This window comes from Apium graveolens, chromosome 2 (genome assembly GCF_009905375.1).
Source record: "Apium graveolens cultivar Ventura chromosome 2, ASM990537v1, whole genome shotgun sequence".
NCBI lineage: Eukaryota > Viridiplantae > Streptophyta > Magnoliopsida > Apiales > Apiaceae > Apium > Apium graveolens.
The window spans coordinates 45,315,410-45,331,632 of NC_133648.1; the positions used below are offsets into that span (position 1 = coordinate 45,315,410).

The 16,223-nt window shown below is 34.2% G+C and overlaps 1 protein-coding gene across 1 annotated transcript; it reads right to left on the reverse strand.

Moving 5' to 3' along the window:
* Positions 1–3,181: 3,181 nt before the first annotated feature.
* Positions 3,182–3,727, reverse strand: LOC141689153 (uncharacterized). Its single transcript, XM_074493342.1, has one exon. The coding sequence runs from the start codon at positions 3,725–3,727 to the stop codon at positions 3,182–3,184; it is 546 nt and encodes a 181-aa protein (XP_074349443.1).
* Positions 3,728–16,223: the final 12,496 nt, after the last annotated feature.

Sequence of the window (16,223 nt, forward strand, 5' to 3'; positions counted from 1 at the left end):
CATCATAATATCCCATGATGTTATTTTGGTGTGAGTCTAGAATTCATTAATCATGATTCGGAGCTAGTTATTGATTTACAACCATCCAAATTATAGTTTGATAGTTGGAAGCCTGTAATGAAATTGTTAAATTTGTATTGTCAGTTTAACAAAAGTTTGCCAAAATTGTTTATCTGTATATTTAGGTTGACCATGTGCTGGTGTGAGCTTGTCACTAGTTAAGTCTACTGCTGTGAACCATTGTAGGTAGTACATGCAATTGTATTGCCGTATTTGTAATGACGAGTTACACTAGTTCATAATGATTTCATTAGTATTGATGCCTTAAATTTATTGTAGATTTGTTATCGCAAGCTAGCATGTTAATGAGGAACGAGAATAAAGAATTAATATATATGTTAGTATTAATTAGTTTATATTTATTTAGTCTAAAGATAAATAATGTATTTATCTATATGTTTTATATGTGGGGCTAGTAGTTTATTATTTACGTCGGTTCTTTAAATAAAGCCCCATTGTTATGTGCCCTAGTCAATTAGGTTATTTATTAGGGTTTCCATTCCTAATAAGCAATATAATGCTCACATTTTTTGCTTAGCTTTGATTATACACTTTTCTTGAGAATAATATTGATTTATTCTTGAGAATCGTATAACTCATTGCTTTAATCTTTTGTTCTTGTTTTTGTTTAATAAATCTTTGCTTTTACAATCTGTCCTGCATCAAATTGGCATCGGAGCCGAAATCCTGATTTTTACTGTTCACGAGTTACTAATCATCGTTGAATCACTGTTTGTCACTGATTTTTTACTGTTCACGGCACCCCGATAATTGTTCACGGCTGCCATACACTACCGTTGAACCTTAGCATACTCCCACCAACACACCGCTGCAACCATAATCCCCATCAGTATACCATTCAGTCCAGACCCAATCACACCCCAACCCGACCCACTACAAACTCTAAATCCCAAATCGTAAACCCTAATTGCATACCAACACAACACCAGAAATCACAAATCACCACTGCTGATTGGAGTTCCATCATTGAGAAGAGGGTATAATCTGAAAGAAGAAGAAATTATATTATGATTTAAAAATTCTGCACCACCGTCAGTCAATTCAACCACCAGTTGTTTGGCTGAAATTCAACTTGCTGCTGCCTTGACAAAGAGGGTAACCCTAATCTATTTCTTTATATACACACTGCACAAATTTATTTTGGTGCTTTTAAGTTCTTGAAAATTGCAAAGCAGCCTCCCTGAACTTTATCATTTGGCAGTTCAGCCCCTGAACTTCAAAGTATTTACTGTTCAGCCCCTTACAATTTCATAGATTACAAACGGTCCCTGAGTTCTGCAGAAACTTTCCAAATAGTCTTTGAACTTCAGAAGTTTGACAGTTTTACCACTAAAGTTTCTAATGATATTTCAGTCCTTTCAGTCCTTGCTATTTCTGAATATCAATGTTTCAGCCTCTTAAACTCCAGAATTCATCAAGATCAGCCCTCTTAATCTTTGTTTAAGCATGTCTGCTCACATCAAGTGTCAAATTGATATTGTGGAAGATAATATCTACCATCTCGAGCGTGAACATGATGAGTTTTACTACGAAGTCTATGTTTGTCATCATGAACGTTGGTTACTTCAATATAAACTTACGGTGAAAGAGTTAAATAATCAACTTGATGATTTTAACAGTTTGGAAAAGAAGTACGATATTGAGTTGAGGAGAGAAATGTACAAACGTGCAAATGAGGAACGCGAGAAACGAAAAAGATTTTGCGAAAATCTAAAACACCTAAGCTTCAACATCTTACATATTTGGAAAATGAGAACAAGGTCAAGGGAGATATGGAAGTTGAGCATACCGAAGAACATGTTATAAAAGATTCAATTGAGGAGGTTACAAAAGATCCAATTAACGAGGTTAACCAAGTTGAGCATATAGAGGTTGCTAGTAACGAGCAAGTGAAAGAAACCAAACCACAAACTGATTTTTTTCAAACTGTTGTGGATCATAAAGTGGTTAACGATATTATTGAGGCTGAGCACATCAACTTCATTATTCCTGAGCACCTGCCTAAGCCCCCTTCGCTTGCATGTCAATTCTCTGAATTCTTTGCATCTCAACCGTTTTTCCAGATGATCAGCTTGGTTCCATTTCATCCTTTGCGTGATTTTTGATTTTTACAAAACTCGTGGTCGAGTTTTCTCTAACAAGGGGAATGACGAGGAACGAGAATAAAGAATTAATATATATGTTATTAATTAGTTTATAGTTATTTAGTCTAAAGATAAATAATGTATTTATCTATATATTTTTTTTCTATGTGGGGCTAGTAGTTTATTAATTAAGTCGGTTTTTTATATTAAAGACCGATTGTTATTTGACCAAGTCCATCAGGTTATTTATTAGGGTTTCTATTCCTATATAAGCATTGTAATCCCCACATCTTTACTTAGTTTTGATTTTACACTTTTCTTGAGAATAATATTGATTTATTCTTGGGAATCATGTAATTCATTCCTTTAATCTTTTGTTCTTGTTTTTGTTTAATAAATCTTTGCTTTTACAATCTGTCTTGCATCACATGTACAATTATATACATTCATACATATCTTTTATGATTGATTTTTTATGTGTATCCGGGATGTATGGAAATCGATACAGAGGCGGCCACCGTAGGTTTTACAAATGATATGTCGTTTCTGAAAGTCCTCTAGCATCTCGGAGCCACATGGTAGGACTTGTAACAAGCAGGAAACAGGTTGGTAGTATAACGTGACTTGACTATTTTCGAAGACCAAACCGTGGTGGTTCTGCTGATCTAATACTTACTAATGGTGTATGAATTGGATGCGCAACACCCCTACATAAATTTGATATGTTATACTTACATAAGAATTGGTTACACCTGTGGTGTTGTATGAAATTCTTGCCATGACGAGATAAGCATAGAGTTTGTTTCACAAAGTTAAACAATATGTCTTGTCTAGAAACTGATACAAATTTTTATCTGTCTAATAAGAATAAACAGTACTCTTACAGTGGACTGGTAAATATGCATTAAATTATGTTCCAGCTTCCCTTTTTCTGATACTGGATATACATACATAACAGAAATTAGCATGATCATGCTGGAATTTCTAGCCTAGGATTTTGAGCTGCTGGCCGCATATTAAGCTTCGGCTTGAACTGTGTTACTTTTACTCATATTAGCTTGTCGCTTGGTCATGATGTAGTAGATACCCATTGCCAAGATTGCAACAAATACAAAGCCAAAGATTATTCCAGCAATGCCAGCAGCAGTTATTCTCCTGCCGTGAATGTAGTGATCTGGTGTAAATCTGCTGTCATATGCCAGGCTTGACTGAACCGTTGCTGATAAGTGCAATGGTGGGCAACCTGATGCAGCACATGGGTTTTCAATGGTAGGATGCTGATGATTTTCCGGGTGGAAAAATTCAAATGCAGATGGGGAGAAGGCTACTGGGCCCGAGTGAGTAAGGCCATGGGGGGATCGTGATTGATCTTGAGCTATAGTGATGGACAGTAAGGCAACGACAGTGAGTAGGAAGAGAGGAGACATAAGTGCTGTGCTATTAGTATTGGGATATATGTTGTGCTGAATCATTTGGGATGTCTTGAACTGCGTTTTATAGGCCCATTGGAAGTGTGTTTTGCTTTCAAAATGTTGCTTGGACCTCAATTCTGGTGATGACATTATCTTTTTGAAGGAACACAATTATGGGGTTATGCTCTACAACATTACTTGGTATTTGGTAACATTATGTGGTTGGATATGTTTTTCCAAACTAGCCCTTAAGGTCATACATTAAGTATTTGAGTAGGGCATATGGATTATGTGAAGTAATTATAGATCATTTGGTTTAACAAGGTGATCAACACAAATATACATGTTCATATTGTTAATAATCATCCATAAAATGGCTGATGATAGTTAATCAATCTCTTCAGTATTTTAACTCCATATTGTGTAATTAATTGGTGATTATATATACATATATGGATGTGTGTATAATTACATTTTGAAGTGATGATTAAAAATCCTGTATCTGATATCAGATGAAATTCGTATTGGGAATTAAAAATACAAGAAAGGAAGCTTTATTGGGTTTTTAGCTTAAGCTTGAAGGGGCAGCAAAGTTGTCATTATGGTACTAACAAGTCATGTGATGGGGAGTGTAGTAAAATTTTTATACTAGTTCTTGTTCAGACATTTTCAATTGGAATAATTGCCAAAGTCTCAAGCGCGTGCTGAAGCTTAGCTGAAATCAATGCACTCCTCTTCCTCTGTACTTTAATTATAATCATGCCATTCTCGTCATGCTTCAAGGTTGCACAAGAAGCTTGAGACACATGATTAAGCCTTCATAAATGTTCGTGATACTAATATATCGCACCTCTCGATTTCGGACGGGGTGCTGATATTTGGTAAACCAAATTTATCCGGTATGTCTCGTTCGTTTGGAAATAATAAATTTTTTACAGATCATATCTTACCAAGTCCTATGAGTTGGAGAATCAGATGAGAGATAAGTCCCACTTAAGCATCATGTGCACCGTAATAACAATAGTAACACTAATGGAACCAGTTAAGCAAGAACGGTTGTTGCACTTTTTGATTCGGTTCAACTCTTCTCCTTTATTGTATGCATGACTCGCTCTAATATAACACATTATAAAACAACTGTTTTTTATGGTTTATGTTCTACATGTTCAATTTTGTTAACTACTACGACATATAGCTACTAAATAATGTTAAATTTACACAATTTTACGCATTCCACATTCCACACTGTAGATAGGTAGCATCCTATATTTTTGGTATTTCACAAAATTGTATATTTTCAACTATGATAGTTAAAATTTTAATATTCTAAGCTCAATTTAAGCTTCAAGACCCAGCACTGTGGACATTCTTCTGCGGTCCTTATCATGCGAAGAGTTTCACGAGACCTGAGTCATCTGTGGATATTTATATGTTAGCGGAATATGAGGTCTTAGTTGGGGTGTGCAATCAGTTAGGTATTCGATTGCCTACTGACAGATATTGAGATCCTGGGAATGATGTCACATGTTTCATAATAAAACAAAGAAGTTTTAATCTTATTTCTTCAAATTCACTACATTTTTGAGATATTTGAACCTCATTGTTCCTCGCATCCTATTTACCATAAACTTACATTGGTATGCTTTTTAATTATTTAAGTGGCTTATATATCATGTATATTTTTATTATTATTTAAGTGGCACTTTGCGTTGTTCCATCGACTGATAAGTCCAGAGCAAACGGCATTTGAAGTTACGGGTGCACAAAGTTGAGGTTAATAAAAGTGGTATCAAAATATGTACTCTCAGAAATCGGGTGCAAACTACAATTGACTATTAATTTGAATTTTAATTCGTCAACGAGATTTATAACTGAGTGGGCTTCATTTCTGATCTGACAATATGAGCCTCAAGTTATTGTAAAGCCCACCAACCGTGTTGGACTCTGGCTCTTCCTATATGCATATTCCAAAAGCATAACATGTCAGTAGCCCAGTCGAGGTCGAAAGAGATTTTCGCATTTACGAAAGGAAAACTTTGGCCCCAACTCCTTGCTTAGCTGATTTTTTTAAAGGAAAATATAAGATTTTTTTTCAAAAAAAAATTTATAATATATATTAACATTTTTTTTTTCACTTTTTGAAAGGATAGGGAATATAATAAAGTTAAACCTTTTTAAAGTAATAAAATTAAAATCGAGAAAAATTACTAACTTTAACAAGTTTATTATTTCATCGAAATTAAAAAAATACAGAATCATCATGTTGAGATAAAAAAATATTTTAATAACGAGTTTATTCCTTTGTCGAGATTCAACTATAAGTTTGCCTATTCGACACGGCTAAATTGTTATTTTCGGAGTTAGTAACAGAGTGCAGCTCTAGACCTTAAGCATATTCCAGGAGCATATGTCAGTAGGCGAGGGTGATGAGAGATTTGACATTATAACGTTACAGGAAACTATTGAACATGGCTATTAATATAATATATTTCATACTTTAAAATACTTTACAATTTTAGTGAATATATATCATTATCTCTTAGCCTGAAGTCTGAACTGTTAGGTGACACATGCACCATATGTAAACAAAAATGCTTACGAAGTATGTAACAACTATTTTGCAATTATGTTATCGTAATAATTTTATTGTCCAAATCATTTGATTGTTAAATTATACATAACCCATATTGTCACAAACTATCCGCGGCTCCTTGTTCTTTATTGTTGAGCGTGGTATTTAAAAACATGTGAAGGCAATAGTAAACGAGTACTAGAAGTACTGTTCCAGAAATCGCTAGGTGTGCCAGAGCGGTGAGGGTACCTTCGAGAGATTAATCGGTAAATCGGAGATTAATCGGACCGATTAATCGGAACATTAATCGGAAGGATATAAATATTATTTTTAATTTTTATAATTATATAATGATCAAAATGTCAAATATTTGTTTGAAAAAAGAAATTAGAATGGTATTAAACAATATCTACACATTTGACATGCGTTATGTACTAACTATTGAGTTTACAATATTAACTATATTTTAATTCACACTTTTAAAATAATTATAATATATTATTTTTATATTTTAAGTGACAAAATAAATATATTAGATTATTTGTTATTTCTTACCAATACTTTATATTATAAATTGACATGATTATGTGTGAAATTATGAAATTAATGATTTAAAATTATAAAAACGTAAAAAAAATATTTTTTAATTATTTTCCGCCTAGACCGCCTAGGACCGATTTTTGATCGCCTAGCCCGCCTAATCCCGATTTTGACCCGATTTTTTGAAAAAAACGCCAAAATCACCGCCTAGGTCCGAGTCGGGGCGTTTTACCACTGCATAGCGCCTAGGCGCCACCTAGACGGCCGCCTAGACCGATTTTTAGAACACTGACCAAAAGTCATCAATAAAGTATTTAAAAATATTTATCTGATTTAATCAGTTTTCGATAAATTGTTGATAAATTATGTTAGAAAATGATAAAGTTCAAGACGTTAATCATGTGTGTTCTTGATAAAATAATCAGAAACTGACAAATGAAAGTTGTTCTTTTTAATAAAAATGTAAACTTTCTAAGACATTTTTTTATGTAATTCACGAAGAAATAAAAGAAAAATTGCTTATTTGTACAAATGTTGTTTTAGTTATAGTAGATAAATGAGTTATGAATTCTCTTAACATATTTGGGGACTTGAATGTGAGCTCAACGCTTGTGAGGCTAACAAGAGGACATTAACATAGGCTCAGGCTTGTGAGTCTTAAAAATTTGGACTCCATGTAGTGCTCATGATTTAGTTCAGGTCTTAAGCTGTATTACACAATATCAAGATCAAGGGAAACTCCATAATAAAATTAATTTCATGATTTTTTATAAATAAGCTTATGGTATATTTTATTTAATATTGACATATAAATGAGGATTATTATTATTTTTATAACAATAATAATTGACTCTTGTGATATAAATATGATAGATAGAGATATACAATGGGGGAGGGGGTTACGCTACTTTTTCAAGAAAAGAAGAGAAAAAAAACCTAGTCTCTCATCTTTCTCTCGCCCCCTCCTTCTCTATCATACGCATACAAGATACATAAGTTTTCTTGGTAAATTGAGGTACTGGTCGTTGTTGAGCCTTCTCATATTTGTGAACTATAACGACCCGTGTATTATCAAATTATTTAAATATGCAATTGCGGAATATTAATTAAATAAAATATGTGTCTTGGTTTTGGCAGCAGTATGTTGATATATACTATTTGTCTGTGATTTATGGGTGTAAAGGATTGGAATGTGTAGATAAAGATTGAGTTATATTGTTCTGTTTTACTTTTAAAGGTGATTTTATTACAGTTTTAAATCCGAAAATATTTTGATTGTCTCTAAAATTAGTTTTATGACCTTATAATTTAGAAATCAATATTTTATCAATTATTTAACCCTGTATGATTTTCTAGATTTCATTTATTTCTAAAATCTGTATTTAATTCCAAAATTTTTCAAAAATTATGAAACTCATATTTATTTAAGTTTGAAATATTCCGAAAATTTTAAAATTATTTTGGAAATTTTCGGGATTAATTTTACCCGCGCATTGTTTCGTTTATTTGTTAAAAGCAGGTATAAAGTGCGTTTTAGAAATTATTTTAAAATTACAAAATTTACGTTTCTATTTACTTCGGGATATTTCTAACATTTTAAAACTACTTTCGTGATTTTATGAATTTGTTTTAAGTACAACTCAGGTCGTTAAATTGGAAATGCGGGTACGAGTTGTGTTTCAAATATGCTTTAAAAATTACGAAAATTTATTTTAGTAACTTTGAATTAATTGTGATATTTTAAGATTATTTTTGTAATTTTATGAAGTTATTTTACGTGCACCCCGGTCCGTTAAATTCGAATTTCGAGATAAATCATGCCTCAGAACTTTCGTAATTATCTCAAAATACACGTGTCGCTCATTCAGAAACTCAGAGCCACGCGTCCTACATCAATTTGGATAGAAGAAATAAATATAACATAAGTAAATAAGAAACCGGAGCCTAAAAACAAAAACAAAAACAAAGAGGCACGCGTAGAGGGGGAACTGTATCCTCTCGCCGGAATTTTGTTGCTTCTGTGCCCTTTTCTCTTGATTTGATTATCTGTTCTTTCCTCTATCAATTTAACTCTCTCTTCTTCCCTGACCTCCATCTTGGGTAAGTCCTGGCTGCCTGGATTTTTCTGATCACTGTTCTAATTCTCAGTTTGCTCCGTTGATTGATGTGTGTATATACACGCGTATGTATGCTTATATATGCATGCTCAGTATTTGGTGTTATTACCGTGGCCTGTAGTTTGCTGTTGCCGGAATTGTGCCGCCGTTTTACCGCCTTTCGCTGATTTTCGACGAGATGGCGGTGATGCCGCGTGGCTGTCTTGTTTCCTTTATTTTTGTTACTGCCCTGGTTGTACTGATCAAATAATTCGATTTATTCGATTTGTTTTTGAAATACTGAAAGAAATTATGATGATTATTCAGATACTTATTTTAATTATTCGAAATTGTTTTAATTGGTGTAAGTACGCGTTGGAAACCCGAAATTTATTGGGAACCCGCGGATTTTACCGCCGTCGACGATGAGCCTCGACGAGCCGACGGTGGACTATGATGTTTATTCTGAGTCCTAATATTTTAAAATAAATAAATTAATTCGTGAAATTATTTTTGAAACGAGAATTTGATTTTACATTAAGTCGAGTACGTAATTTAGGTGACGAGTTGTGATTGGATTGATTGTTGGGTTGAACTGATGATTGGGATTGTGGTTGTTGTGAATTGGATTGTCGTTATTAAATTGACGTCGATGGATGTTTCGACGGGTAGTCCGATAAACAAAGAAGACGCTGCCCGATTTCCGGAAAATCGAACTACGGAAATACGGGAGCGTATCCAAGGATTATCGGGACGTCGAGCGAGTATAAGTAAATACATATACTTATGTTTTATACAGAACCTGATTGTATGTTGTGTTGTATGTTTTGTCCAAAATACAGTAACCTTAATTGCGTAAAATGACGAGTATACGTATTTTCTAAAAACGAACACTGGATCGATTTCGAGAATGTGAACCCTAATTGTTGTCTGTGTTATTCTAATATGAATAATTACGAGTCAGGTTTGAATGTCGTTGGGTAAGAATTAGTATCGAGGATATGTCAAGCATACCTAGACATCTAACGTAGGGCATTTCGACCCTGTAGGTTATAGTTGGGAACCTGAAAGTGGACGATGGACTAGGGATGACTTAGTAGTCAGTCGACGAGCTCAGTAGAGTTTCAACAGAAAAACCTGAGTGACGAAGTCGAATCTAATATGGACTAGTGATGGGACGATAAAGCCTGAGCGGCAGAGTCGACTCAGAGTCGACCAGTAATGGTTGTAAAGCCCTGTAAGGCAAGTACTTCCGAACTTTTCTTCAAGATATATCACAATTATTTTTGAACTGTTTCATAACATGTCGCTCTTATTCGAAATAACTCTTGTTTATATTGCAAGTGCTTTAAACTATTTACCCTTGAACCCTGATTTTTCTTGATCTTGAGCCGTAAGCCTTGTTCTTTGTAAACCATCCTTTGTTAATCCTCAGACATCAAACCACACAAATATGATACTACACCCCAAATGTATAACTACCAAACACCAAATACTGGAACAAAATTGTTTGAAAACACAGAAACTTTTATACTCCAACCATTCTTAATAACACTAAAGAACTATACCTTGAAAAATCAGTATTCGTCTAATACCTGATCCTTTACAAACTGGAAACCGTTTCTTATACATACTCTGATATACCCTTGTGATACTCAAGATTTGCATTACGCTTTTATACCAATGCTTTATCACTGTTGATTATGATCTTGCTTATTGAATTACATTGTTTATTACGCTAAATTATTTTAGAATTTGATAGTTTTCTTTATGTGTACCAGATTCGTGGTCGATTTAGGACAATGTGTGCCTTGGATCCATTTCGTAGAGCAGAGCCGTGTGCTTCGCTCAGGGTTAGTGCGTGACTGATCAGCAGCCTAACCTTGGTTTTTAAAACTTAAAATGAATATCCAATTCTAATGATTAGTTGGAAAGAAACTTGATTCCTCCGAATTATCTCATTTGATCATTGTTTAACCTCAGTTATCGTTATTATAACTTGCTGAGCTAGTTAGCTCACCCTTGCGAATCTTTTTACATATTTTACAGTTGAAAAGGATATGGATGATAGTGAAGTTCCTCAGTCCAATGTGCTGGCTAAGGTTCCAGTTTGAGTTGGATCGAGCTAGCAGGAGCTTCATTCGGTTAAGATATAGTAAGATTGTAAGAATCATTTGTATTATCAGTTGTAAGTTAAACTAGTTGGGATTTGGTACGTTGTAATAAAAGTTAAGGTTGTGGCTTATTTTCATACTTTAACCTGTTGCGATCCGTGGTTTTGTGAAGCAGGGTCATTATAAATAATATCTCTTATACAGATTTATATATTGTATATGTGTTGTGGACCCCAAACTTCTGACCCAGGTTTGGAGGGCGCCACAGGTTGGTATCAGAGCTACAGGTTAAAAGTCACTGAAACAAGCCTAGATTGTCGGGATTGGGTAGAGGGTTAGGATTAGGAATAGGAATAGGAAATAGAAAGATAAGATGTTGTGAGGATGAGTGTGACTGTATAGTAGGTCTCCGGCACGGTTCGTGTTGCGATTCGGGATTCTTAGCTTGCGACGTGATTTCCAGACAACGGCAATGGCAGATCCTGATTTCCCTATATCATCTGATCGTTTGGAGCTTTCTGTTCAAGGATCGTCATCTTCTCTCGGATTTGATTTGCACCTTGTTCCTCCATCAGTATTAATGATATTACCTTCTGTTATGACAGTTGCACCTCTTTAAGCTATTCCACGTTATTCTACCACCTCTTGTTATGATACTACCTATTTAAGAACCGTCATTCATTTATTCTTATTTTAGTGGACATTCGGTTGTGAGTGTATCTCTTCAGTTTACCCTATACCCTGTTCTATACCCCCAGTTTAGAACTTGTCCTATGGAGCAATTGTACCTATGAGTATGGATTCAGGAGTTGCAGTAAATGGTGAGTATTGAGATACAAATAAAGGTGAGAAGAAGTTTAGGAAAAAGATTCAAGTGTTCCGAAGGATAGCTGTTATCAGGTTACAAGAAGCTATTAGTGATTAGGTCACCCGTGATTAGTAGTGGGATGGATTAGATAAATTATGAAAAAGTTAGAGAGAAAAGTATAAATCTGGAATATTTATAGAATTAAATGATGGTGCTATGATAAATGTGATATGTAAAGTAGTGATGTGATGTGATATGAGCAAATTTTGGTTCTATGAAATAGACTTGTTGACTATTGGACAGTCTGTTCCACTTAACGATTGCAAAGTTGATGATGGAAGTATTATCAGTATGGGAGCCTTGATGTGAAGCTACGAATAAGATAATATGCAATGACAATTGAAATTTCGTCGATTAAGGAAGGCATATGGACTCGATAAAGGAGAAAAGGTAGATCGAAGTGAACGAACCTTTATGTGAATGTTTCTTTAATTTGGTACTTTTTTTATAGGTCGGAAGGACAACAACCAACTCATATAGTAAGGATAACCAGAATTGTGATTTTCAAAATTTTAACAAGTTTTCGAAAAAGATTTTTCCCTTACAAAATTTCTAAAAGCCTTTTTGAATAAAATAAGTTTTAAACCTTGGTTGTCAAGTTACTACTTGAGTTTCTTGTTTGTTAAAAGACTCGGATTACCTGGAAGGATGTTTGTTTTAGACTTAATATTGTTTATTTAGAGAACAAAGTAACCCGCGATTATGAAGAAGCTGATTATTCCTAACGGTTTGACTAGGTTAATAACAGACTCCGCGTACGGAGTAATTATTCATCCAGTTGCAGAGACCATTAAAGCCTAAAGAATTCATTGATTTAAAAAGAGCCTGAGCGTGATCGAAGAAGATTGGGAAGATTTCCAGACTTTTCTAAAAGAAGAACATTATTAACAAAAGGGTCGTTATGTTGAATGGTTCGTGGTTATTCTAAATTAAAAAGAGGAAACCCGAAGTTATCTGATGAAAACGCTATTATGATCGAAAAAGCTCGAAAGATGAATACAAACGAAATGAGGACGGTGACCAATGGTATCGTTCTTGTTTTCAATATTACAGCGTATATTCCTTTTTGATTCTTAAATAAGTATGAACTTCTTTTCTTAAATAAACTCCTTATGACAATATCAAAAAGGAGGATATTGTATTCCTTTCAAATTTAATTGTTTCCCTCAAGTTTTGCTTTCTGATTGGGACAAACAGTGTGATTGTGAGACACTTTGTCAGAATGACGAAGAGTCGGGTGGGACGCCACCTAATCATATGCTGTATACCATATGGTATGAAAGACTGGTCATCTTAAGTACCAATGTGGTTGTCTCATTCATATTCAAATCCTTATTTCTTCTTTCTTTTCAACTCTAATTTTTGTTGAATTTTAAATTCTTCTAGTCATTTCGTTGTACAGTCGTTCTTTGCAAGAGGTTTTCAAACAGAAATCAACGTATTATAAACTAAGCAGACGAAGTTCCATCTACCTCTCATATATGGAAAGGAACAAAGGCATATGGCAAGGATTGCAATCACTAGACCCAGTAAAGGATCCACTAAAAGCCAAGGGAATCTACTCCAATAAGGAATGCGTCTTCGAGAACAAGAATATGCGATTTTCCAGTGAAATATGTTGTTTAGATTACGGACGTGACAACATGAATGATTATGGTAAATACCTTATACGTTAAAGTATCAAAAGATGTGAGAGAAACTTAATTGTTTACCTCTCAAGGTTTTGTTGATGAAATGAATTACTCTGTTGAATTGATGAGATTATGATTAAAGGACTATCAAGTCAAGAACGTGTAATTGTTACATAAGTGAATACCAAAGATGGAATTGAGATTTCTGGAAATAAGTTGTGAAGAATTGATATCATTTGAGATAAAAGACTTGACATTATTTTAAGGAATGGATTAACTATGGAAGCATGATGCCCAGACAAACCGTCGTGATGAAGAAATAGTCCTGAAGACGTTAAGTGAGAATATGATGAGATATAAAGGAAGAAGGAGAGTAAATAATTTGTTAACGATGATTACGGTGATCAATATGTGAGCATAATGGTGGTCATGAGATAAATAAAAGTCAGAAGCAAACAAAATTATAAGATTTTATAGCAATTAAAGAGTTTCAAGATATGTTTCTAAATGAGTTATCAACATTTCCTCCAGATAGAGAAGTGAAGCTCGCGATTGACTTAGCACCTGAAACGAAGCCAGTGACTAAGGCCTTACACAAAAAGGGCACCAGTTAAAATGAGGAAGTTAGCAAAGCAGATGCAAGAGATGCTAGAAGAAGAAGCCATTAGACCCAGTGTATCCCAGGAGGTGCACCGGTACTAATTGTTAATAAGAAAATGGAAGTATGAGATTATGCGTCGACTAAAGAAAGCTCAACAAATTTCCTATCAAGAGTGAATATCTGTTACCTCGAACTACTGATTTATTTGATCAAACAGAAGAAGCAAAGTATTTTCTAAAATTGATTTAATATTTGAACGTTACCAATTGGAGATTGAACCTATAGACATATCAAGGATAATTTTCAGAACTAAGTACTGCTGCTATAAAGTTCTAGTGATGCTATTTGAATTAACCAATATACCAATAATATTTAAACTTGATAGACAGAAACTTTAAGGAATATCTGGATAAGCAGTAGTGTAACATTTAAAGTCAACGGAGAACTATGTAAAGCATTTAAGGATAACTGGGAAGTTGGAGAAGAAAGAAGTTGTATGAAATATAGTTCTTAGCATAAATAGTCAATATGGAGAAGATCAAAAGAGATCCAGTAGAAATTAAAGTTACTATGAATAAAGGAAGGCCAAAAGCACCAATAAAAGTAAGAAGTTTTACCCTGGACTGGTTATTATTGAAAATTGGTTCGAGATTTCTTATAAGTTGCAACGCCTTTGATGAAGCTTACCAGGAATAACAAGAAGCTTAGATAAAATGGGAAATTGCGAAGAAAGTTTTGCGGAGTTAAATGAAAGAATGGTTACAACACCTGCTTTATCATTTTGATAGTATTAAGGAGATTGGGTACTTTATAGTGATGCTTCTCAGAAGAGAGTAGGATGTGTGATGATGTAACACAATAAAATTATTGTATATGCACCCAGACAACCGAAATCTTACGAGCAGAGGTATCCTACTCATCATTGGGACTAATAGCAATAATATTTATTTTGAAAGATCGGGAGACCTGATATGTATGAAGAAATGTGTAAGATCTATACGGACCATAAGAGTTTGAAGTAGGTATTCACGAGGAGAAGCAAATTTGGTGGCAAGCAATAAGCAAAAAGGAAAGAATGAACATAGAAACTATATCAGAAGAATTAACTATAGGATTCTGGAAGTTGGAATTGGAATCTAAAGTTCATAATCCAAAAGGAAGAAAGATGGATAGTGTGACCTTTCAGTTGAAGTTGTGAAAGGAAAGATAAGATGTCAAGAGAAGATAATGGATCACGATGTTAGTAGTTAGAAAAAGGAAATTTAAGCGCCCAGAAGAACGATCACGATATCTCCATATTTTCTTCCAACACTTGGATGCTACAAGTAGAAGAATTAAGAAATGAGATCCCACAGGGAATTCACAATATTAAGTATTTAAGTTATTAAAGAGATGCCAAGATATATGGAAATTTAAAGAAAAATAGTGATAACCAGGTATAAGAAGGAAATTTCAAGATAGATCAGGAGGTGTTGGACATGTCAAAGAGTTAAGACGAAGTATTGGAAGGCCTAGTGGGTAAGGCAGACCCAGGAAGCGACTTTACAAGAGGCGAATCGTAAAGTGTACCAGTGACGTTAAGGGGGAAAAGGAATGAAATTATGAGAGTAAGTACTGATTATTGGGAGTTTAGCAAAACAACGAATAAGAATAAGTGACCCCTACAAAGATGTAATTTCCTACGAGACCTAATTCAAGCAATATATTATATCTCGAGGATTAACTTAAGATCCAACCTGAGAAAATATCAGAGATTACGATTAAAGTGAATTAAGAGCATTGCAAGCTCTGGTGATATTATGTGAAATGATGAGTGTATCAGGTGGCTATAAGGAATCGAGGAACGTGGTGAATAAGGAGTACTTGGATAAGCAAACTGTATTTATTAATAACATCCTCAGCTACTCAAGGAATAAGAAAGTCTGCGTGGGATGCCCAAGGATTTTTCTCCAAAGATCAGAAGGAAAGCAACTATACGTTGAGTCTTCAAGAATGAAATTTTGACTAAGGTTAACAAAAGATTCTGAATTAATCCATTAACAACTACCTAAGCAAAACCGTATGGTAACGGATGCTTTAGGCCGACAGAAAGGATTGGATATAATTAAGACCACCAAGGAGTTAATAAACAAATTAGAAAGAGTGGAATATGAAGTTCAAATACTTAAAGGTGATAATACGTGAATATATGAGATTACTTTTAAGTCTTACCTGATGGAAAAGA